This window comes from Diceros bicornis, chromosome 7 (genome assembly GCF_020826845.1).
Source record: "Diceros bicornis minor isolate mBicDic1 chromosome 7, mDicBic1.mat.cur, whole genome shotgun sequence".
Classification (NCBI taxonomy): Eukaryota; Metazoa; Chordata; class Mammalia; order Perissodactyla; family Rhinocerotidae; genus Diceros; species Diceros bicornis.
The window spans coordinates 9,578,160-9,602,439 of record NC_080746.1 but is presented as its reverse complement, the minus strand read 5'-3'; the positions used below and the strand labels follow the sequence as shown (position 1 = coordinate 9,602,439).

Genomic DNA, 24,280 nt, shown 5'->3' with positions numbered 1-24,280 from the left:
AAATGCCACCAGGTCTCGTTTGTCCTGCTCTGTCGTTTTTGTAATTTTCCTTCTACACTTTGTTTTCCCAGGAGCCTGCCTTTCTGTCCACCTTAGAGCCCAGCTAAATAGAGTTTGAACAGATAGTAGTTCACCCCCTGGCTTTCCTTGTCAGTGCCACTGCAAGAATAGCCACTGTAATACCACTGGTGATTTTGCCAACCTGGAGGGCAGGTTTTAAAAGGAAATCAAATTTAGAGAAATGGTGCCATGCAGACTGGTTTTCTCTGGCTGGAATATCTTCCACCTACTACCCCCAAGTTTTGTACAGCCAGCTCTTTCTTCACCTGTAAGCCTCACCTTCAGCATCACCTCCTCTGAACGGCCTTCTCTGACATCCTATTTAAGAAGGGGCTACCCCTTATTTTTTTGTCCATTTCCTTCATGGCCTTTACTCTAACTTTCACAGGCAAGTTTCCTGTTTACCCCACAGGAATAGCAACTCCATTTGGATAAGTACCACGTCCGCCTTTCTTACCCTAGAATCTGAGATAGTACCTGGCACGTAGTGGGTGCTCAGTAAGTATTTTTTGAGTTAATAAATGATTGAATGAAATTCAAAAGCCAATGGCTAGAAACAGCTTCCATACTGCTTCTGATAAAATCTCCCAAGATCATAACCAGCATCTAAAGCATAAAGGCCTTTTCAGAGTTAAGGATATCTCTCAGACTTGGTATTTCCCTTCTCATTTTCCTCCTGGAGCCTTGAGATTTGCTTTATATTTTTAGTCCACATTAGGGGCAATATTGAAGTCTAATGGTTAAAGACATTGACTGATAGTCAGAAGAGGGCCAAGTAATATTCAAATTCTAAATCTCTGTGCCTCTTGACTATTTTTCCTAATCCATACCTTATTTCTCTAGAACGTTATGAGAATAAATTTATGCTGTCTCAAGTCCCTGGGAAAATGGGACCATGGAATCCAGGAGGCTGTTATCATTGTCGTCTAAATGATTGTGCTTCATTGATAGCCTTTGAGGTAACTCAGAGGTGACTGAAGAGACTTTTATTGGTTATCACTTGCTGCACAAGAAACCACCCTAAAACTCTGTGGCCTGAAACAACATGTTATTTGCCCATGATAATGTGAATTAGCAGTTTGAGCTAGGCTCAGCGGCTCAGCTGGGCAGTTCTTCTGTTGCTTTTCAGATTTTGTGGGTTACCCACAGGGCTGCAATCATCTGGTGGCCAGACTGAGGCTGGGTGGTGGAGGGTGGCCTCGTTTCCATGTCTGCTGGTGCAGGTAGTCAGCTGGGCCATGCATCTCTAGCAGGCTAGCCTAGGCTTCTTCACATGGTAGCTGGGTTCCAAAAGCAGAAGAGAAATAAGACTTGTGCCAACATTTTTCAAGCTTCTGCTTGTGTTGTGTTTGCTGAGGCCCCGTGGGCTAAAGCAAGCATATGGCCAAGCCTGGAGGAAGTGTGAGAAGGGACTGCACAGGGCATGGATACAAGGAGGCTTGCTATCTTGGGGACCATTACTGATACAGTCATCCACAGCTCTCATGGATGTCACCAGTGGAAAGGGCCCCTATTGTTTCTACAGATGATGGCAAATAAATTCTAATTTTTGATTGTTCCTTTCCAAGAGAAATCACCAGACTTGCTGCCATCAGTCCTGACAGTCATACCTGAAATGGAAACTGAGGCCACAGCAGGTTTTGCATTCTTGCCCCGTGGTATCATGAAGCTGGAGAGTTATGTCAGAAACCTAGTCCTCAAAACAGCCTCTTGCCCATTGGGACGCTGCAGCAAGTGCTCAGCCCTGCCAACCTGGTTGAGCTGTATTTGTGTTGTGCAGGTCCTAGAGTGGGCTCAGGAGAAGCGGAAGCTGAGTGTGTTACACATCCATGGGGTCTACACCAACCCTAGTGGCATTGTCCTTCATCCAGCTGGGTATCAGAATGTGCTCAGGAACACTGAAGTTATGGTGAGTGATGCTGATCTTGCTGGTCTTGGAGAAGCCTTCTTAGGAAACCTCTAAATATACCATTGATCTTCAGGGGGTAATATTTTCTTTTCATTAATTAAAAATTGGAAGGTCAGACATTCTTTCCTGTGTTTTTTAGCTTATAGTTGTGCATACCATCTTAGGAAATGTAGAACATCTTTTTAGGTATCAAGCCATAGGGTTTTCCTTTGTACTTGATTCACAGCCACCAGATGGCACTCTGTCATTGACATCATCTTTACATACAAAGAATACACTATTACCCTTCTTCATCGTTTGGTTTATTATAAATAACCCTTTCTATGCCAAAAATAATTCATGCAGGTTTTTGCTGACAAATCACTAGTAGAACATAACATTCTAGAAAGATTTTGTCTAAATGGTGATGGGCTTATATTGAATTACTGCACTTAATTCACACTTATTGCTCAATGGGAAAGATTGAAAAAAATTCGACTAGGGTGATAAATGGAGGTTTTCTTCTTTGTGAAAAAGCTTATTGATCTTTTAGAATGCAGGTTTTAGACTTGTTCACACATACATGTTCAAACCAGAAGCACTCCCTGGCCAGGGATATGTGGGAAAAATCACTGGCCTGCAACTCTGAGAAGAGTGTATACTGGCTATTTTTAGGACTGGGTCACTTAGAATAGTAGTATCTTTATATGATGCGGCAAAAGAAAGACCAAGAAAATGTAATGTTTTCTAAAGCATAAGGGACTTTTTTCCACCTGTTCTTTCCTTGACATCTGTTGTAACCTCATCCATCGCTGACGTTGAGTGATCCCTGAAGCAAAATCATTTCTGGTGTTTATATGTGTGTGTGTGTACATATATATACATACACACATGCACACACATATGTATTGATGTTCTAAGTGTCAGACTTTCTTTGAGCAAATCTGGTGATGAAATTATCTTCTCTGGTGATCCATGGTTCAGTTTGTAAGGCAAAAAAGGCAACTATGATCCAGAAAATGGAGAGAGTACGATATAATGAAGACTACTCATTGCCTTATGGCCTCTGGACACATAGATCTAAAAAATAAACTACATGGCCAGTAGACCAGTGCCAACGCAGTGAAACTCGGAATAGATTGCCTACAGGAGAATGCCAGATAAAATTTTAGACCAATCATCAAGTTATAGTAATAAACAATAAAAATATCAGATTCTTTCATGGGACGTATCTTAAATCTTGGTTAATCAGTCGGCACAGTCTGCTAAATGTAGCATTTATGACCCTATTGACTTTTTGTTTCAGACATGCCTTGTGTGTGTCTTCATGGTGCCATTAATATGTTTTTTCTTTTCCTGCAAGAGAGAGATTCAGAAACTCTATGAAAACAAGTCATTTCTTTTCCTGGGTTGTGGCTGGACTGTGGATGACACCACTTTCCAAGCCCTTTTTCTGGAGGCTGTCAAGCATAAATCTGACTTAGAACATTTCATGCTGGTTCGGAGAGGGGATGTAGATGAGTTCAAGAAGCTTCGAGAAAACATGCTGGACAAAGGGATTAAGGTTATCTCCTATGGAAATGAATATGCTGATCTTCCAGAATATTTCAAGCGACTGACGTGTGAGATCTCCACAAGGGGGAGATCAGGTAAGATGCATTTTGAGACAAGAGGGATCAGAGAGCAACAGCTCTTCAGCCTTTTATGTATTTGTGATGGGTAAAATCATTACCAAGATGAGGAATATAATCCTAACTAAATTTTGGAGGGAGATCATAGTTAGTCTTCAGGTTAGAATAAAATGCCATTGGATAGTAGGAAAATGACATAGTCTAGCAGTTCAGTGTAGAAGTAGGAAGAATGAAAAATTATTCACCCTCGCTAGTTATCAGTGAAATGCAGTTAGAATTTACATTTCAAAATAGGAAGGAATGGTAACTCAGTTTTGGCTAAGGCTGTGAGGAAAGAAATATATTCATGTAGTGTTGGCGGGAAGGTAAAGTTAGTGTAGCTTTTCTGAAGAGAACGTTTGGAATATGTTCAAAATTTAAAAACCTTTGACCCAGAAATCCCACTGGATGCAACTTATCTTAGGAGAAATGTCTCCTAAGGATATAATTGGACAGTTGCACAAAGATATAGGTGTGGGAATGTAATCAGTGTTGTATATAATGGCACAAAATTGGAAGCAACCTAAAATGTTCCAGTTAATAGAGGATTCTATAAATACACCATTTATTTAATTGATGAAATACAGTGAAGCCATAAGAGGGAAAATGTTTTTATTGCTCGAAAAGATGTCAGAGAAATAATATTGTGAGTGAAGGAAAAAAAGCAGGTTGTGGAACACCACCATGGGCAGTCCCGGCCATACTGAATTGTAGGGTGTTCTGTTTTTGTTTGTGTGTGTGTATAAAGAAATATCGGGAACGGTGTTTACTAAATTAACTGGTTATCTTTATGCAGTAGGATTTAATGTTTTTTAAAATACTTGGTTTCTATGCTAGCATTTTCTGCAATTATTATGCATTATTTTTATAAATAGGAAAAAAAACCCAGACTTTTAAAATGCTGTTTGGAAACTGTTGTGGTGGTGTTCAAGTCAGAGGTTAGGGGTACCACACCTGAGATTTTACCTCCAGCTTCTAACAAGAAAGCCAGGTAGGGATAAAGGTTCAGTTTACTAATGGCTCCACGCAAATTGCCAATAACGCTAGAAAATGCAGCACTAGTTGGTATCAACTACATTGAAGAATGCTTTTTTTTTTCTTTTTTTTTTTTTATTGATGTTTTAATGGTTTCTAACATTGTGAAATTTTGGGTTGTACATTTTTGTTTGTCCATCACCACATATATGACTCCCTTCACCCCTTGTGCCCATCCCCCACCCCCACTGCCCTGGTAACCACAGTCCAGTTTTCTCTGTCCATGTGTTGGTTTATATTCCACATATGAGTGAGATCATACAGTGTTTGTCTTTCTCTTTCTGGCTTATTTCACTTAACATAATACGCTCCAGGCCCATCCATGTTGTTGCAAATGGGACGATTTTATCTTTTTTTATGGCTGAGTAGTATTCCATTGTATATATATACCACATTTTCTTAATCCAATCGTCAGTCGAGGGACACTTAGGTTGCTTCCACTTCTTGGCTATGGTGAATAATGCTGCAATGAACATAGGGGTGCATAAGCCTCTTTGGATTGTTGATTTCAGGTGCGTTGGATAGATTCCCAGTAGTGGGATGGCTGGATCATAGGGCATCTCTATTTTTAATTCTTTGAGGAATCTCCATACCGTTTTCCATAGAGGCTGCACCAATTTGCATTCCCACCAGCTGTGTATGAGGGTTCCTGTTTCTCCACATCCTCTCCAGCATTTGTTGTTTTTTTTCTTGGTGATTATAGCCATTCTAACAGGCGTGAGGTGGTATCTTAGTGTTGTTTTGATTTGCATTTCCCTGATGATTAGTGATGTTGAGCATCTTTTCATGTGCCTATTGGCCATCTGTATAGAAGAATGCTTTTTAAACCTTACTTTAAGTAAAGCCAGACCCCAGAGTATGGCCATTCTGACTCACCACCCAGTTCCAAAGAAACTTGGCTGTTGTGCGTAAAATATGTTCTTGAAAAGTTACATGTTAACGTGTAATTCCATTGTCAATCTGAATGCATCTTAGGAGGCCTATTAAAGTACGGGTTATTTATATAGGGAGAACTTTTCCTAAATCTAATCATCATTCCCACATTTCTTTTCTGAATCAGATTGCTTCAAGTGGAATTCTCCTGTAATGAGAATCCCATAAGCTCTTATTATCCATGGCTATGCTTTGATGGAACAAGATTTGTAAAAGGCATCACCGTAACTGAGCACTGAAAACTGTGTCTACCCTTTCTCCGGAAGGCTTTAGAAAACCCTTGAAACGACAGACCTTTCGGTTTATCTCTTTTGTGAAAACAATTTGCTATTCTTTCTTGGGGGTGCGTTTTCTGCTGTCCTGCAGTGTTTCAGATTCTTCTGCTGTTGTCCACACTGAGCACTTTCCATAGGCTTTTCCATTGCACATATTCTATTTTCGTTAAACAAGAGGCACATACCCAAGCTCTACATATTTATTTTGATTTACTTTCTGAGATCTTCTACCCAGAGAAGATGTTAAAATTGAAAACAACAAAATCCCTCTGGACAGCAGTTCCTGTACACCAAACCATTTCTTGACAAAAATCTGAGTATTATTGTAGAGTGGCACAAATTCTTTTCTTAGCTGCACAGGCTTCCTACCAGAGAGGCTTTCCCCAAATTGGCACTCATTAGGGTATTCTGAATTTTTAAAAATCAGGGAATTTTATTATGGCTAGGGGGCTTTATTAGAATGGTCAGCGGCGTTTGTGACTTGAAATATAGCAGAGTAGTTTTAGGTTAAAAACACTATTCATTTTGAGACAAGTCAAGCTTGTCTTGCATCCTTGGTTGTGTTTTGAGTCTCTGTAGATCATACTTATAAGAGGTAAGAGGTATTTTGCTGTTGTTTTTTGTGTGTGTGTGTGAGGAAGATCAGCCCTGAGCTAACATCCATGCAAATCCTCCTCTTTTTGCTGAGGAAGACTGGCCCTGAGCTAACATCCGTGCCCATGTTCTTCTACTTTGTGTGGGACGCCACCACAGCATGGCCTGACAAGCGGTGTGTAGGTGCGCTCCTGGGATCCGAACCCCGAGCCGCCAGCAGTGGAGCGCGCACACTTAACCGCTATGCCATGGGGCTGGCCCCTGTTGTTTTGTTTTTTAAAACTGAGCATTGCTATGTCCCTATCACTGTGCTGGGTACTCACTTTTGCATAGGGAAAATTACTTGGGTTCAAAAGATTCTGTAGGATCTAGTACATTTATTTCAGAGAAATTAATAGGAAAAAGAAACTTCTTTTATAATTTATTACCATAATATAAGCAGTTATTTCGGTGTATTTCCAATTAACAATTTTCCCTATGCGTTTTTTCAGTTGTAAACAAAGTATACATACAGTGTTCGTACTTTTTTTATTCAGTGGTAAATCGTACATTTTCCCACATGGCTACAGTCTTCATTACCACTATTTTATTGACTGTGTTATAATCTAGTGTGGAGTTAGTTTACCTAATTATTCCCCTAGGTTAGGCAATTTCTAATTTTTTTCTAGTTTTTTCTATTGTAAGTACTGTTGCAGTGAATAATATCTTCATCCCTAGTTTTTCCTTTTACCAGTAATTTATTTCAGATAGGTTTTCAGTGTAATTGCTGGGTCAAAGGGCATGAACATTTTAGTGGTTGATAAATATTGCTCAAGTGCTTTCCAGGAGGGGAATACCAATTTGTATGTTTGAGTACTGTCTTTTATTTATACTTTAATTGGCCATATTTCTGATTACTATTCTTTTCTTCCATGTGGTCAGTTTTAAACGTTTTCCTATACCATTATCAATCCCAGAGCTGTCTAACAGAATTTACTGCAGTGATAGAAATATTCTATAGTCTTCACTGTGCAGTACCATAACCACAAGCCACATGTGGCTGTTGAGCATTTGAAATGTGGTCAGTGTGACCGAGGAATGGAATTTTTAACACTAAATAGCCACACATGGCTGATGGCGCTATGTGGCACCAGCAGAGCTCTAACCTATGTCATGCTGTGGGAGTGTCTGCTCCTTTTCCCTCTTCTTCTTGGTTGAATTTGCTCACTTGCATGCTGTTCTCCATCCCTGGTCGGACTGAATATTTTTACCTAAATTTGGCCTCCTAGACTAGTTAGGGACAGCAGACACAGTTTGCCCATGTACAATTTTGCTTTGTTTATAAGCAGTTAGTGTACTCAGGGACCTTACTGCTTCCCTGTTACTTACAACTCTCTGAAGACAACTCCAGCTTAGTCTTCTCACCTCCTTACCTTCTCTGTAGTGTGGTCATTACTGAAGAATGCCATCCTTCTTAGACCATGTGCTTTCAGCTCCCTTTAGTTGGTTTTCATTCTACTATTAATAGTTTTAGCTTTTCAGTCTAATATCTCTTACTGATGTACAGTCTCTTCAGCAGGGATGGTGAGAGAAGGTCAGCTAAATGGCTCATCTGCAGCACACAGTGAAATAAGAGGTATACTATTTCCTATTCTACTGTTTGTCGGTTTGTTAGCAGAAAATGTTTTCCCAGGACTTAGTTGAGACCTGGGAGAATAGTGACTTAGCTCTCCTACCTGTTAAGGATTCTGTATTTTCCTATCAAGTCTATGACAAGATTCCTAGTGTCCATTATGTCTTGTCTTCTGCAGGGTTATGCTTGACTTAGATATCGTTGCTTTAGATGTATACACCTGTTCTGTGAAACTTCATTTTATTCTCTTCCTTTTCCTTCTCTCCACAGACTGTAGTACCTGAGAGCACTCGAGAAATCTCCACCATTAGACCAAGTTGTAAGGCCCTACTGTGGACAGTGTTTAAGAAGTAAACCTATAAGAACCCAACACAGCTCCTAGGAAGTACCAAAACCAGAGGCGAAGGTTGGGGGTAGAGTGGGGGGGAACATTCCAACTTAATCCTTGATGCTGGCTGGTTTGTGATCTTCTGTGGCCTGTTCCGGCTCAAGAATACCCAAGTGACAGTGGGACCCAAGTGTAGCCCCCTACCCCACCCCACCCCGAGGCTGGACATGCCTGTGTCCACGCAGCAGATCCATGGGATACCTCCACTGACTGCAGCTGCAGCTCTGCATGAAGGACTTGGGATCTACGTGCCATGGAGTCACCCTGGCCCTTGTTGCAGTTTTGTACTCCATACTTGGTTTTTCAATTAAGCTTAATGGCTTTTTTAAAACATGACTTGAAGCTCTAGTTTTCTAGATCTTTTACAGTGTACAGTATTTTACATAATTGAGCTGTATTAAAAGCTTGTTCATTTACTTCCCAGGGCCCTGGCTCTCCTTTTAGAGTCACTTGAGAAAACTCATAACCTGCAAAAGTACTAACAAGCCTAACTTTTCTAACTCAGTTTAAATTTTAAAAGTTCACCTTGGAGTAAGGTGATCTCATTCTTGGGACAACCATTTATTTTTCCCAGATTCCTCAGAGCATTATCAATTCCTGCTTTGTTTCTCTTACCATACACCCTAGAACTATAGTTAATCTCATTAGTGGGACAGTGTTAGTGAGATTTTAGTTCTGAATTCTACATAAAATAACTCCAAGACAGAAAAGGCAATTTATTTATGAAATTTATTTTTTTATATAAATTATGTATTTCTCTGGGCAGACAGCCTTCACCTTATTGCACTAATAGCACATCTGTAATACCAAGCTACAGGACAAGTCTTAACAAGAGGTCTGTATTCTCCAACGTAGCACTTGTCTACCAGGCACTGTAGAGAGGAGGAGGAAAAGCCAGGATCCGCTCAGGAGGGTAAGAATGGGGGTGGGGGAGGGGGCAACGTGTATACCCTTCTGACAGTTGGTTTTCTCCCAGGAAGGGAACATGCAAAGCTTACATCTGGATTCTGGGCGTGGGGAAGAGTTGGAAGGCTGAGAAGCCCAATGCAACACTGCAGCTCAGCTCCCTTTATTTCTGAGGGAAGAGGGGACTCATCTTTTGCTCATCTGTAACAAATCACTCTGGCCTAGCTGATGCTTTGGGAAACAACAAGGATAGGGATCATTATCAGAATTAGCAGCAATTAAGAACAGACCATACACTGCCACTGTGGTGGGTGTCATCCTGGCCCCAGGGACCTGAAAGCTATATATCCTAGGGAGAGGTGCCACTCAAGACCCAGAGCTGGCTCTGTATAAGTCTCTTAATCTAATGCAGCTGGGACCTTAAACTGCTCATTATGCTGAGGTCCCTGTGAGCACACTAATTAGCAAAGCTCTGGTGTTGGATCTTCCAGCCATTGGTCAAAGCTGTAATGAGACCGAGCCTGTAGGCAGAGTGAAGGGAATGCCTGAGTAGGAAGGGTGAGGACAATGGAGGAGGGGCAGTGGGCAGAGACTGTAACATGATTAGGCCCTCTGTGCAGATGGAGGCTGGGCTCCACAGGGAGGGAGATTAGGAGGAGCTGCAAGCCCCTGGAGCTCCTCTCACTCTGCTTTTGTACTCGACTGAAGACAAGTTGCTCACATACTCTAAAGCACGTTCTTGAAACAGGAAGAGGGCCTTTGGGGGAAGCAGTGATTTGGTATTGGGCAAGAGCCATGTTAAGCCTTCATGAGGGCAGCCACCACGGCCTTGGCGTTGAGACTGCGTAGGTCACAGTAGGTCTGGCCAGTGCCCACAAAGACGATGGGTTTGCTTGTGATGTAGGTCATAGAAATAGCAGCTCCCACCTGAAGTGGAGAAAGGGGATACCCAGTCAACTCAAGGCCACTTCTCTTCACTCCTTCAGTAACAAGAAGCTCTAGAGCCAACATATCCTTATAGCCTCAGCTCTCTTGTGAAGGATGGCCATTCCCCTTCCCAGTCTCACTTTGTCCTGTGTCATCCACATTTACCTTGTCATCAATGGTATCAAATTTGGTAAGGACAATGCCATCAATGAGCCGAGGTGTTTGAGCCATAGAATGGTCAGCCAAGGCTCTGTTGAACTTGACCTGGAAAGGAGAAACATGAAATAAGTACGAGAAGCATCTAACTGGCCAAAGCTGAGGCTGGAAAGAGAACCAGGCCCTAGCCCTCACCAGCTGGTCCACAGCCTCATTGCCTACTAAGGCCTCCCCTACAAACAGCACCAAGTCGGGTGTGTTGACAGTAATGAGCTTGGCGAGGGCAGTCATCAGAGGGGCATTGTCTTGCATGCGGCCAGCTGTGTCCACCAGCACCACATCGAAGCCTTGGTTACGTGCTAGAGAGAAAAAAAGTGGTCAACTCAAAATTTCTGGACTGTCACTCATCCTCATTTCCAGCTTCCTCTCAAGAAGTCCTAGCGTGACTATATTGAAAGCCTGTCTGTTTCCTTTCTCCTTTCTTGGGCTCTGGATCTGGTTACAAGGTAGTGTGAGAAAAAACCTATCCTATGCTTATATTCCTATATTCAGAGTAGTGTGAGAAAAAAACCTATCCTATGCTTATATTTCCTATATTCAGCAAAAGGATGGCAATAAGATAAAGGTGACCAAATAGAGGTTTCTTCATTTGGGCTATGTTAGCTTTGCCAGCAACTACACCTATCGCCCGAAGGCAGAGCATGGAAGTCACTAATCATGACGTGAGCAGTAAGTTAGTTGGTGGTAGGGTAACCCTGATCCTCTGCAAATCCCAAGGTAACCCAAGGAGGAAAGGGGCCCAGAGAAGCTCCCACGCTTTCTGTGCACTGTACCAAAGGCAATAGCTTCCATGGCAATGCCTGCAGCATCCTTGCCATAGCCCTTTTCAAACAAGTACACCATGGTGCGGCCACCGTGATTCTCGGGGGGGTGTAGGGCACTCAAACGCCGGGTATGTGTACGCAGCTGCTCCACAGCCCCGGCACGAAATGTGTCGCAGGCAGCAATGAGGACACTGAAGCCATTCTCTAATAGCCAGAAGGATATCTGTGCAAAACAGGCAAAGAAAACTGTCACCTAGAGCCAGCTGCTAAGACATGGAGAGTGAAGAAATGATGTCAGAGACAGGCTGGGGAACTGCACTGACCTTGGCAAGATTGGTCGACTTCCCCACTCCATTAACACCACAGAAAGTGACAACATAAGGGCGCTGATGACGCTGGGCATCCATGATATCCCGGAGCATGTCTACACGACGCTGTGGCTGCAGAATCTGTACCAGGGACTCCTGGAGGGCTTGCTTGACTGTGGAAGTCACCGCTGAAGAGGAGAGGAGAGGCACATCCATGAAAGCCAAGGAATGTACTCCAAGAACGCCCACCACCTTTCTGAGCTAAGGGAATTAGGATCTGGATGATACTAGGATCCTGCCCCAGGAATCCACATCACATCTGATACTGTCCTAAGCAATTTACAAGTATCAACTCAGTTAATCCTCCTAATAACTCTTCAAGTCTAACTTATGTACTGGAGGTTTAGATGTTAAGGAGCTTGCCAAGAGTCACGCACCTAGTAAGAATGCACGCCAATGCACTTAACCTCCTGGTATGCATAATGCCCCACGCACTTTCTGGTTTCAGGGGATACTTACTGCTGAAAGTCCCCATCACCTTCCCTTCCAACTTGCTGGCCACAGATTCACAGAGCTGGACTGCAATGTCTGCTGCCACATTCTTAGCTGAGGAGAGGGGGACAGGTGTGTGAGTGCCATGTCAACAGTGAACCACCCTTATGGTACAGGGGAGGAGCTCTAGGTTCTACTCTCCACCATCCCTACCCCGTAAACATGAGTCCACCTGTTCCTCAGAACTTACCAATGAGATGATCACGCATCTTGTCCAGCACAGACTCCATGTCTTCACGACTCAAGCTCTTGGAACCCACAAGGCCCTTCAGCATCCCAAACATGCCACCCAGAGTCCCCTTGGTAGCACTGCAGGCACAGGAGATTACGGATACACATAAAGCCAGCAGGCAGGAGTCAAGTCTCGTCCATTGTGGAACCACACATACCACCCATCACCTGAAATCCCCCTACCTAGGTTTGGTGGAGTTTTGAGTGACCCCTTCATCATCTGAGCTGCTGCAGTCCAGATCCTGAAGCTGCCCCCCAGGCCCAGTCCCTCGGATCTGGAGGGTGTGGGGAAAGGAAGGAAATGGGATCAGGAACACTAACGGTTCGGAGTGGGAAAAAGCCCAGGAGTTACACTGCTCTGTCTCTGATTTGGGAAGCTCCAAATGTAACTCACCCCCTCGGTCAAAGAAATCAAAGGCACCCCCCCACCACCACTAATCTCCACTTCCTCCCCAGTTTCTTATTAATGGTAACCTTCACTCCAGCCCCTGTTGCTTCTTACCAAGTTGATGTCCTCAGGCGGGGCAACCTCTGGGGCTCCATTGGTGGTGGGAGTGCTATAATCCAAGACCTCCTTGTTAGCACAGCCACCCAGGGCCCACACCCGGGGTGCTTTTTTGCCCTTCTCCTTTGGAGCATCTGCCTTCACGGACTTGCTGCAAAGGGTTACAGCACAAAGGTTATGGTGGAGAAGCAAAAGAGGAAACATCCACCCAAGAGCCAGAGACAAGAACTCCCCTGCCCCCAACATGGCTAGATAACAGTATTTACGGCGAAAGTTAAAATGCTCACCTGGACTTCTCCATACCTCTCCCGTGCTTCTGAATGAACTCCTCTCTCTTCCTGCGTATCAGCTCCTCTTTGGAAAGTTCTACTGCATTCTCAGGCCCCACTGAGAGACCTGACTTTTCTGCAGAGACTGCTTTGCCAGTAGCCAAAGGGCCATCAGAACCTGTTCGGAGAAAAAAGGACCAAATTCCAACAAGACAGACAATGGGAACAAGTCGTCCAAATCCTTAAGAGGAAACTAGGAGCAAACATCTTGGGGATCACACAGACTGGGGATGATAGTGAGGGTGATGGGCATTTAAGCAAGGGAGGCAAGCAATGACAAAGGGAAGGACAGGGAACCACTTCAGTCCTCAGTACGTTAATAACTTTTCATGCCCCAGTATGTCCAAGAAGCTCAAACTCACCTTCCTTCTTGGCCCCCTTGGTTTTTTTGCTGTTCTTTGCTTTTTCCTTGGGCTTTTCACCCCGTGTCTCAATCATGGACCTCACGGGTTTCTTGGCCTTTTCAGAATCTTCAAATTTTTTCATAGTAGTGGGAGCACGGATCTTACTGCTCTCCTCTGCTTCACTAAAGAGAGAAGAAAATGGTCCAAGTCCAGTGAAAGAACCGTCACACCAAGAGGACAGTTAGAACTGGGCAGCAAATTTAGGAATGTCTTTCGATACACAACTTACTACCCTTGAACCACCCTCAGGAAGGAAAGGAGTTCATCAAGTTATGGACACTGATTTTGGAAAGCAGAGGTCTCTCACCGAAGGAGCCGCAGGAAGTCATTTTGGAAATCAAAAGTGCCATTCAATAGACTTAAAGCACTTTGCTGTTGGATCTCTGTGCGGTACTTGTCGCGAAACAGCCGGTGCACGTCATCTATCAATTTATCTACGTAAGTCAGTGTTAGGATCTTCTGAAAACCAACCTGTTTAGGGAAAGAAATAGAGCCAACAGATCTGCTTACATGCCTGCCCAGAACAGAGGGAAGCAACTCGACCCAGGCCTCCAGAGAGAGACTCAGCCACCTGGCAGGTTTCCCTGACCTGAGGGGTCAGCCAAGCTCTCTGACTGGGCCCAGGAGCTTCTTCCCTTTCCCTCTCCACCCTCCCTGTCTTCTCAGTTACTTCATCATATACACTGGGTGCAATTAATCAGGGTTCTCTTAATAATCAAGACTCTGTTGAGGATGTAATCATTGTCCCCCTAAAATACTCCCACTTACCACAAACACCAGCTCAAACTGGTTGTCCAGTTTATACTTGAGTGTGAGTGCCTCATGGGTGAAGGAGTTGTTACCTCCTCTTTCCTGGAAAAAGAGTATGTCTCAGAGTTCAGATTACCTCCAGAAAACCCAGACTTGGGCCCCTCCAGGATTACGTTTGGGAAAGAACCAGCCATTCCCCCAAAGTCAAACCTGTCCCCAGGACAAGAGGATGCCAGGGCACTGCTCTCTAGCATTCCACCAGGGAGAAAAGGAGATACCAAGTTGAGGGGAAGGAGAAATGAGGTGAGAGGGAAATCAAGACATGTGGGAGCCAGAAGGGAGGTAGACCTCACATAAACAATCAGATCTACTAGCAGCTGTACACTATTTACAGTTTTTAAAAGGCGCTTTTCACCCATTAGCTCACCCAGGCTTCGAAACAACAGACAGCAAGCTGCTGGGGGTGAAGGGAGGGAACGATGGTAAGTCTCAAGAGGCGCCGGAATCCGGCTAGAGTCATAGAAAGCGGGGGCGGGGGGGGGGGGCGTCGCCGCAAAGTTGCGGGACGGTGTGATGGGGGCGGGAGAAAGAGGTGGAGTCCAGGTTACGAGTAAGCGGCCAGGCTGAGGTGGGCGGCCAGGGTGGGAGGGAGGCGCGCGATCAGTCGACGGGGACTGGATCAGGTCAGCGGTATGAGCCCCAAGTTCTGACCGCGGGGGCGGTACCTGCAGCAACACGGAACGAATCAACGCGTTAACGGGCCCGGTGCATGAGTCGCTCACGCCCTGGAAGCACCAGAGCACAAGCCCGCCCTTGGAGAAAATGGTGAAGAAGTCGAGCATGGCGGCAGCGGGAACGGAGCCGGGGCCGGGGCCGGGAACTCAGGCCGCGATCGCCGCCGCTTCCTGCTGCGCCAAGCGCGGGACACGTCACACCAGCGGCCCCGGAAACCCGCTCAGCCGCACTTCCGCTCAGAGCCGCCGGGTTCCCACCCCCACTCAGACCGAGGGCGCGCAGGACTGACGTAGACGCGTGGGTCGCCAATGGTGGCTGGGGGCAGGCTTGGGCGGGGCTCTCGAGGACGTCACGGGGAGGTGGCAGCCTATAGCGCGGAGGGGCGGGGCCCAGGGGCGCCGCTGGCCAATGGGCGCGCTCGTCTAAACAGCCTGAGGCGCGGAGCTGTGACGGCAGGTGAGGAGGTTATCGGGGATAGGGTGCTTCTCTCACAGGGGGCCACCCTCAGAAGGGCCATGCTTCGAAGGGCGCTGCGGCTCGGCGTGGGCCGGTGCCCCTTGGGCCGGGGGCTAGGCACACGGAGAGGAGGCTCCACTCTTGGTAAAGTTCAGGGCAGCGGAGGGTGTCGTGGTTCTGGGGTGACCCCAGTCTCCGGCTTCAGGACTTAGGACCCCGGCCCACGCTGGGAAGACAGTGGGTCTGCTAGGAGAAGGGGGTAAGCTTGCCTACCGGAGCTTTTAGAGCTTGGGCAGGTGTATGGATCCCAAGGTTGCCCTTCTCAGGTGACAAATCCCAGATTGTTCTTTGCGTCAGCTTACCACCGGAATAACAAGCTTATTCATTGGTCGCGCAGATGTGCATTAAGTCCTGCTCGCGTGCAGGATGCTCTGCTTAGTGCTGTGGCCATGAAGGAGGGAAGAAGAGAGAAGATTCAATATATATCCTGGAAGTGGACATGTCTTAAAGTGTAGGTGGAGAGGGAAGACTTCAGTAGACCAGTTCAAGACTGGAGAGAACCCAACCTGGAGAATGCCCTGCACTGCTAGTCCCCGAAACTAGTGTAATTGTAGAAGTATATAGAGCAGGTGGGAACTGAGATCAGCCTTGAAGGCTGTAAAGCTCAAGGAAGGTGTGTGTTCCAGGTTCTGGAGAATTGAGCAGAGGTTAGGAGGAGAAGAATATTGTTCTTGTGCAAGGAACTAGCAAAAGCCAGCTAGATAGAGAGTTTGAGGAGGAGTATGAAATGTAGCGTGGACAAGTGAGGTAAGCCCAGATCAAAGAAAGCTCCGAATGCTGCTGAGAAGAGTTTGAACTTTGTATTGGAGACAGAAGACTTGGAGATTTGTGAGTTAGGTGTGAAAGACAAAAGCATTCATTTATTCAAGACACTGAGCACTTAGGATGTACCAGGTACTGTGCTAGGCTTCAGTGGTGAAGAAGGGAGACCTAGTACACTTATGAAGCAATCTCAGACAAACTCAGAGTTGCATATATGTTGCATATTGCAAAACGGGTTCACAGAGCTATGAGCTAATGTGACAGGAAAATTTGACATGGTCTAGGGGTTCAGGAAATTCTTCCCTGAAAAAATGATAACCGAGTGGAGAGCTAAAGGAAGCAAGGAGTTTACTAGACAAAGAAGTGGACACAGAGTTTCAAAGCAGAGAGAACACCTCTGTAGATTCCCTGTGGCAGGAGGAAATAAGGTGCCATCAAGGAACAGAAGGGGCTGGAGTGGCGGGTAGGGAGGACAAGGTGAACAGGAGCCAGATAGCGCAGTGCCTCATGGGCCACTTTACAGACTTGGGACTTTTATCTTTACAGTAATCAAAAGCAGTTGGAGGGTTTTAAGCAAGAGTATTGATTAAATTAGTGTTTAGAAAAGATTATTCTAGCTATGATGTAGAAAAGAAGTTGGGGGGCGTGGAAGGAGGGGAATTAGTGGGAACAGTTAGGAGGCTTTTGCATTAGTCTAGGTAAGAGATTATGGTGTTTTGGTCTAGGGTGGTGGTGGCAGAGATGGAAAAAAGGGGACAGATTGAGGAGATATTTAAGAGGTAAAGTCATCAGGACTTGATAATAGATAGGACATGAATGTAGGCTTGCTGGTGGTGACGGATATCTGGGATAAGGTGCCACTCAGAGGTGCCATGTTTCAGAGGGTGCTGCAGCTCAGGGTATGCCAGGACCTCTTGGTCCAGGAGCCTGGGACATCCAAGTGGAGATGACAGTGCAGTTGAATATATGAGCCCAGGCCTCAGGGGAGAGGGAGCTCTGCGCAGGAGATAAATATGTGTAAGTCACCTAGCCTAGGGAGAGAGTATAAATTTTAGGAAGTTGAACGTTGCAGTGCTGGGCATGATGCATGGAAAGCAAGAGACACTGATGGCATATAGACCATATAGCGAAGTTGTGGAATACTGCTGGGTGTAAGTTGACCTTATGAGAAGGGATGGCACTGGGGACTGCCAACTCAGTGTCCATTTTGCCCACCTTGTGCCCATCCTCTAACCCCCCACCACCTGGAAATGAAATGTGTGGCCTTCTCACCACAACTGCATCCCACAGACTGGGATGGAAAGGTGTCCGACATTAAGAAGAAGATCCAGTCAGTCCTTCCTGGAGGGGCCTGGAATCCATTGTATGACACCAGCCACCTGCCCCCTGAACACTCAGATGTGGTGATTGTTGGGGGTGGGGTGCTCGGCCTGTCCGTGGCCTATTGGCTGAAGAGGTTGGAGAAGCGACGAGGTGCCATTCAGGTGCTGGTGGTGGACCGGGACTACACGGTGAGGTCTGGGGTAGGGCGGAGTCATGAGCAGGGCATGGACTCATATTTTACTAAGGACTGTAGGGTCAAGGGAAGGGGAGGAAGGGAAAGACCTCAATCTATAGAGGTCTGAAGGGCAGGGACTGTACTTTGGGCCTTGTTGAGAAATAGTCCCAGGTTCTTCCTCCCTCAAACTAGGGACCTTTGGCAGTCCTCAAAATTTTTGCTTTTGAAAGCAAATTTCACGTTGGATTTTTTGAGATCTGACAGGTCTGGCCAAGAAACCCTGCATTCAAGCTATAATTAACACAAACAGCTATCTCAGCCACCTTTAGGTTCCATTTCTTCTAAGGTTTTTGCACTTTAGTTGTTCCTATTTATCACAGCCAGCTAGCCACGAATCTTGCTACTTTGGTCATATCCCTCTATTTTCCAATTAGTAGATCAAATGTTAATCTCCTGCCCTTGGACTTCCAGGCCATGACCAATTTGTATATCACTGCCCAGCCCCTTTTAGGTGACTGACCCTCTTTGCTCTGCGCATCTGCTAGTAAGGATTTTGTCCTCTTTGTGCTGCTGGTTGACTTGCATGTGGGTTTATCCACCTCAACTGTGCTTAGATTATAAGCTTGCAAGTAGGACTCTCCTTTAACTTAAGGTGTATGACTCACAGCTTCCATTACAGTATTCTGCTCACGTGTGACAGGGTACTGGTCTACCGTAACTTCTCTTGTCTCTCTGCAGTATTCCCAGGCCTCCACCGTGCTTTCTGTGGGTGGGATTCGTCAGCAGTTCTCGTTGCCTGAGAATATCCAGCTCTCCCTCTTTTCAGTTGACTTTCTACGGAATATCAATGTATGTGCAATGAGATTTGGGGGTTGGGGTGGTAACCCCTCTTTTAGCTCAGAGAGAGGAGCAGCCCAGCTGGCTAGGGGAGACAGGGAGCAGGAGCAGTTTGGGCGGCTAGGAGTCAGAACCCCTGGTTTTCTTCCCAGTGGCGGTGCCTAGAAGAGGGCTTCTCTCTGAGTTGGGGCACTGAGCCCAGGAGCTGCTGGTAAGGAAGCCAAGAGAGCTCTCCCTCCCTTCTTTAAATCAGCTTCTTTGAGGAGCTTTCCTTTGCACACAGGAGTACCTGGCTGTAGTCGATGACCCTCCCCTGGACCTCCAGTTCAACCCCTTAGGTTATCTTTTGCTGGCTTCAGAAAAGGGTGCTGCGATCATGGAGAACAATGTGAAAGTGCAGAGGTGGGTGCCCAGCACGACCTCTGAGCTGCTTCTCAGCCACATGCATGCAATAAGCTCCTATACCAAGTTAGGAACTGGGTGATGGAGCTGATAAGACAGGTCCCTCCTCTCTAGGACCTCAGTCTCTCAGGACAGACAGACACACGCAGGCCTCCAGTACCCCTGCTAAGTGCTGTAATACAGATGTGGACAGAGCTGCTGCGGTGGTTCCTAAATTTGCCAGATCATAAGAACCACCAGGGACATCCCAAACCCAATAAACCAGAATCTTTAGAGAGGGGCCTGGGAATCTGCAGACTTTTTCTGTAAGGGCCAGATAGTAAACACTTCAGGCTTTGTGGGCCATACAGTCTTCTTTTGCAGTCACTCAACTTTGCAGTTGAAGTGCAAAGCAGCCATAGGCAAAAATATAAACGAAAGAGTGTGGCTCATGTATAAAAACAGGCAGCCGGCGGGATTTGGCAACCCCACCCTAAGTGATTCTCACGATCAGCCAAGACTGGGCATTTCAACAAACTCTTCTGTGAGTCTCACTAGTGACATCAGGTAATGTCCTAAGTCCATGACAAATATTAACTCATTTAATCATCAGAACATCCCCATTGTACATGTGGGGAAACTGAGACGAGGCGCTAGTAAGTGGTGGTGCTGGGATTCGAACCAGACAGTCTGGCTCACGAGTATCTTCTTTTAGCACCTATGTTGCTGCCTTTTTGGGACAGAGTCCCGGAGGAGATAGTTGTGCTAGTGAACAGGATTGTACTCGAAGGTGGACAGGAAGGCCGTTCCAGGCAGAAGGAGTGGAAGGAACAAAGTGACCGTGCTGTTGTGAAAGGACATGGAATAGTTAGGGGATGACAAGGAGTTTAGTGGCCACAGGGAGACTAGGTTTAGGCAGAGAGAGAGGGGTCAGATGCTGAAGGGCCTTGAATAGGAGGCTTGGTCTTCACCCACTCAGCAAGGAGGAACACTTGGGAGTTTGGACAGAGAAGTGACACGAATGAGGTGAATCCCCGCTTGTGGAGTTGGGGTCTGTACTTCTCCCTCTCTGCACACCCCGCCTCTCTAACACACATACACAGACCCATACATTTCTCTCAGGCAGGAAGGAGCCAAAGTTTGTCTGATGTCTCCTGAGCAGCTTCGGAACAAGTTTCCCTGGATAAACACAGAGGGAGTGGCTTTGGCGTCTTATGGTGAGGCTCGCTTGCACAGGGGATCCAGGGTTGAGGGGCGCCTCCGGTTGGAGGTCTCAGTGCCCCATAGCCAAGTCAAGGAGCGATGCTTCCCTCCTGGCCAGCAGGGCCTCTTCCGGGCCATGCCAGCTCTCTGTCCTCCTGCAGGATTTGACTCTGGTGTAGTTCGTCAGCATGACTTACCCCGGCTTAGAAGCCCTAAGGAAGAGTTGGGGGTGTAGGAAATACAACAGGAGAGGAAGGTCCTAGTCCCTCTTCACGAGTTCTCTTTTTCTCATCACAGGGCTGGAGAACGAAGGCTGGTTTGACCCCTGGTGTCTGCTCCAGGGGCTTCGGCGAAAGGTCCAGTCCATGGGGGTCCGTTTCTGCCATGGAGAGGTGACACGTGAGTCTGAGGCCCCATGCCCACTCTTGTTTCCTCTGCCAGACTTTCACTCTACCATTGCAGGTAAGAGTGAGTCTTACTTCAGTCACAGGCTAAGCAAGAGTCGGTGGGAGAAGGAGGTTCTCCCCTGAGGGCTGGTCCTGGGCATCCTGACTCCAGCTCCTAACTGGGCTTCTTTGTGACTCACGATCTGCCTGAAGATTTCAGCACTCTCTTGTCCTGAGTGCGGCCAAGTTCATGCCGGTTACCCTATCTGTTTTCTTCAGTGTCTGTGGGAAAGCTCCCAGCCTTTCAGCTTTCTTTCCTTATGAAACCAGTGGAATCCCCTTCTTCCTCTTCAAGGCCTCAAGGGCTTATTTTCTTTTCTTTTTCCTGCAGGTTTCATCTCTTCATCTGACCGCATGGAGACTGCAAGTGGGGAAGAGGTGACTTTGAAAAGGATCCATGAAGTCCATGTAAGTTTCTAGCCTACATATCTTCCTTACCAAAGTGGAGGGACAAGAAAGGTAATGACTGTCATTTTGATCATCTTCTACCCACTTTCAGTATGGGTAAACTAAGGCTCAAGAAGAATGTACCTCTCGTGGTGCCCAGTATGTGGGCCAGGCCCTCCCTCTCCTCCCCCTCTGGTGCCCACAGGTGAAGATGGACCGCAGCCTGGAGTACCAGCCTGTGGAATGTGCCATAGTGATCAACGCAGCAGGGGCCTGGTCTGGGCAAATCGCAGAGCTGGCTGGTATCGGGAAGGGACCGCCTGGCACCCTGCAGGGCACCAAGCTACCTGTGGAGCCAAGGAAAAGGTGACTTCCCCCAGGGCAGCTGAGGTTGGTGAGAGAAAGAAAGAAACATATAAAAGTTTGTTAAGTGTGTGTGCGAGGGTGGGGGGTTGCTATCCCCGCCCCTTCCTAACCCGCTGGTTATGGCAGGTATGTGTACTTATGGCACTGCCCCCAGGGACCAGGCCTGGAGACTCCATTCGTTACAGACACCAGCGGAACCTATTTCCGCCGGGAAGGATTAGGCAACAACTACCTGGGTGGCTGTAGCCCCACTGAGGTAAGCTGAGTGGCAGCTGGGGGCTGGAGGCTGGGAAGGAGACAGACCAATTGTCATTACAGAGTCAGGCTGTTTTGGAGGGCCCAGTGCTGTTACTGGTGTTACTGTTTGAATTGGGATCTCTTCTCCCCATCCCCCACCTGCCGAGGGGATTGATTAAAGCTGTCAGTGAGGTCTAGGTCTGCCCTTGTGTCCCAGGCAATATAAGCCTGTCCCCACCTTTCACCCCAGGAGGAGGAACCAGACCCAGGGAACCTGGAAGTGGACCATGATTTCTTCCAGGACAAGGTGTGGCCCCATTTGGCCCAGAGGGTACCAGCTTTCGAGAGTCTGAAGGTAACTAGAAGACAGATGACACTGGAGCATCTTGGTCCCCTCGGAATGCCTGTCCACTGCCTCACTCCCTCCACCTCACAACTGCTAAGGACCCTATTGGTCTAAGGACCCATCCCATCGACCCTCTCAGCAGTGGTACAGGGTACTGTGTGCTGACCCCTGACCAGGAGTGAGGGTGGAATATGTTGGCAGCCTTCCGGAGAACCCCTGTGTCTTGTGCACCTGCAGGTTCGGAGTGCTTGGGCTGGCTATTACGACTACAACACCTTTGACCAGAATGGCGTGGTGGGCCCCCACCCACTAGTCGTCAACATGTACTTTGCTACCGGCTTCAGTGGCCATGGGCTCCAGCAGGCCCCTGCCGTGGGGCGAGCTGTGGCGGAGATGGTGCTGGAGGGCCACTTCCAGACCATCAACCTGAACCCCTTCCTCTTCAGCCGGTTTTACTTGGGAGAGAAGGTCGAGGAGCGCAATATCATCTGAGCCTGTAAGCTCTTCACTGCATCCCCAGTACCCCGTCTGTCACCCTTGGCTCTAATTCTGGCCCATGGTCACATCCTCACTGCTTGAGTCCTCCCCAGCACCATGCCAGGGTCTCCTCCACCCTCCTCTGCTCTCATCCAGGTCACTCTGCCCCCATATGGCTGGGCAGGCAGGCAGACTGCAGGCTCTGAGGTTCTGTGCCAGAGGCCAGGCCGACAGGGAATGATGGCGTGGGACCCTAGGACTGATCCCTGGCCCAGACTGATGCCACACACCACGGTAGTCCAGCTGGACAGAACACCTCAGGGGTCCTGAGGACCATGGTCCAAGACTGGCTCCTTCCTGGTACTGACCCAGAAAGATTGCCTCTGCCCCTCTTGGCAGACCCTAGCAGAGCCCAGGCAGCCTGGCCCAGATTTACTGACATGTCTGTTTACCTTGTTCATCAATCAATAAATATGATTAACTCCTTCCTTCCAGTCTTCTGTCCCTTCCTCTTGTCACCTCACGGCAGTTGCTTAGAAGCACCCCACTAGCCTTTGATCCCAGGCTGGGAGGAGCACAGCCTCTTCCTCCCAGGAGTGGTCTTAAATCCTAGGTGTTAGGTATCTTGTGTGCAAGCTAGTGCCTCTTTTTCCCGAGTTCCTGCAGGGCTTTGGTTGTAGAGGGAAGGAATGTGTTCATTCATCTATTCAATATTCGTTCAGCTCCAACTCTTGGTCAGGCCCAGCGCTACATATTAGAGATACATCAGCACGTAAAGCATAGTATATGTCCTCCCGGGAGTGTTCTTATCTCTGCCCGGCCCCTGGCCCCTAGATGAGATGCAGTGCAGTCCCTGCAGTGCTAGGGGTAAGCACAGGGCATGGACACCTCATCCCAGCTGGCTGTTTCTCCATGAAGCTTCCCAGGGAAGTTGACCTCTGAGCTGAACCTGAATGATGAGCAGTGTAACAAAGGGAATGCAGGAGGGCATGGGGAGGAGAGCAGAAGGGGGGCGATTCCAAGCTGAGAGAAAACCATATACAAAGGCCCGAGACCAAGAATTAGCAAGTTTCAAAGGACTGTAAGTGATTTGTCCTAGTTAGAACATGGAGTGAAAGATGAGGGATGATAAGAAGTACTGTGGGTCGGGGGCCAAGGAGCCATGTGTTGGAGCTTGGATTTTATTCTCTGGCCAGGGGGCTGCTGAAGGGTTTTCAATAGGGAAGCTACATGATCAGATTTTCCTTTTAGAAAGATCACCCTGCCTACCTTGTGGAGGACAGATTATGACATCAAAGCAGGAGGCCAGATGGGAGGCTGTCACTCAAGTCCCCATGGCAGAGTCAACAAAGCATGCACTGTCATGGCAAGAAGCGTATGGATCCAGGAGGCAACAGTAGCAACAAGAAATGGGGTCAAGTAAGACTCCCAGGTTTCTGGCTTGGACAACTGGATCAATGTCGTGCCTTTCACAGAAATGAGGAACAGTGTGAGGGACAAAATGAGTGGTACATTTGAGACATGTTGAGTTAAGGGTGCCTGTAGGACACTGGGGAGAGATGTCTGATAGGGCATAGAATTTATTCTTGTGGCACTCAGGACGATCTGGGTGTAGGTAGAGACGTGGCCATCATGGAAGAGGATGGCATCACCTCGGGAGGGTGGAACAGTGGGGGAGTGGGGGGAAACTGGAGGGACTCCACTGACATTTACAGGATGAACCAGAGAAGAAGATGCTGAAG

General features: G+C 47.2%; 3 protein-coding genes across 9 annotated transcripts in view; 2 read left to right on the top strand and 1 right to left on the bottom strand.

The window, feature by feature from the left end:
- FAM118B (family with sequence similarity 118 member B) overlaps nt 1-8,880 on the top strand; it is a 45,788-nt gene extending 36,908 nt beyond the window's left edge. For 2 of the 3 annotated variants that reach the window (XM_058544851.1, XM_058544852.1), the window contains exons 5-8: nt 1,841-1,969; nt 3,312-3,597; nt 8,011-8,070; nt 8,338-8,880. In XM_058544851.1, coding sequence (XP_058400834.1) covers nt 1,841-1,969; nt 3,312-3,597; nt 8,011-8,070; nt 8,338-8,351 — 489 coding nt within the window. In that variant the 3' untranslated portion in view covers nt 8,352-8,880. The remainder of the gene's footprint in view (nt 1-1,840; nt 1,970-3,311; nt 3,598-8,010; nt 8,071-8,337) is intronic. The other variant, XM_058544850.1, reaches the window with a different exon arrangement.
- Nucleotides 8,881-9,169: 289 nt separating this feature from the next.
- Nucleotides 9,170-15,276, bottom strand: SRPRA (SRP receptor subunit alpha). Of its 2 annotated transcripts, XM_058544844.1 has the most exons (14): nt 15,073-15,275; nt 14,366-14,449; nt 13,905-14,068; nt 13,556-13,719; nt 13,152-13,311; nt 12,862-13,015; nt 12,543-12,634; nt 12,319-12,437; nt 12,096-12,182; nt 11,592-11,764; nt 11,278-11,491; nt 10,640-10,803; nt 10,454-10,552; nt 9,170-10,288 (listed from the first exon to the last, which is right to left on the bottom strand). In XM_058544844.1, the coding sequence occupies exons 1-14, from the start codon at nt 15,187-15,189 to the stop codon at nt 10,160-10,162; spliced, it is 1,920 nt and encodes a 639-aa protein (XP_058400827.1). In that variant the 5' UTR covers nt 15,190-15,275; the 3' UTR covers nt 9,170-10,159. The 2 variants fall into 2 exon arrangements, with proteins under 2 accessions (XP_058400827.1, XP_058400828.1); XM_058544845.1 differs by lacking the exons at nt 10,640-10,803; nt 11,278-11,491 and having other exon boundaries at nt 15,073-15,276.
- A 299-nt stretch (nt 15,277-15,575) lies between these two features.
- On the top strand, nt 15,576-23,027 carry FOXRED1 (FAD dependent oxidoreductase domain containing 1). Of its 4 annotated transcripts, XM_058544847.1 has the most exons (12): nt 15,576-15,682; nt 17,651-17,871; nt 18,597-18,707; nt 18,979-19,097; nt 20,199-20,293; nt 20,577-20,678; nt 21,057-21,133; nt 21,318-21,478; nt 21,605-21,734; nt 21,966-22,070; nt 22,299-22,557; nt 22,695-23,027. In XM_058544847.1, exons 1-11 carry the CDS (start codon nt 15,598-15,600, stop codon nt 22,551-22,553), a joined length of 1,461 nt encoding a protein of 486 aa, XP_058400830.1. In that variant the 5' UTR covers nt 15,576-15,597; the 3' UTR covers nt 22,554-22,557; nt 22,695-23,027. The 4 variants fall into 4 exon arrangements, with proteins under 4 accessions (XP_058400830.1, XP_058400831.1, XP_058400829.1 ...); XM_058544848.1 differs by having other exon boundaries at nt 22,017-22,070; nt 22,299-23,027; XM_058544846.1 differs by having other exon boundaries at nt 22,299-23,027.
- The last annotated feature ends 1,253 nt before the right edge of the window (nt 23,028-24,280 follow it).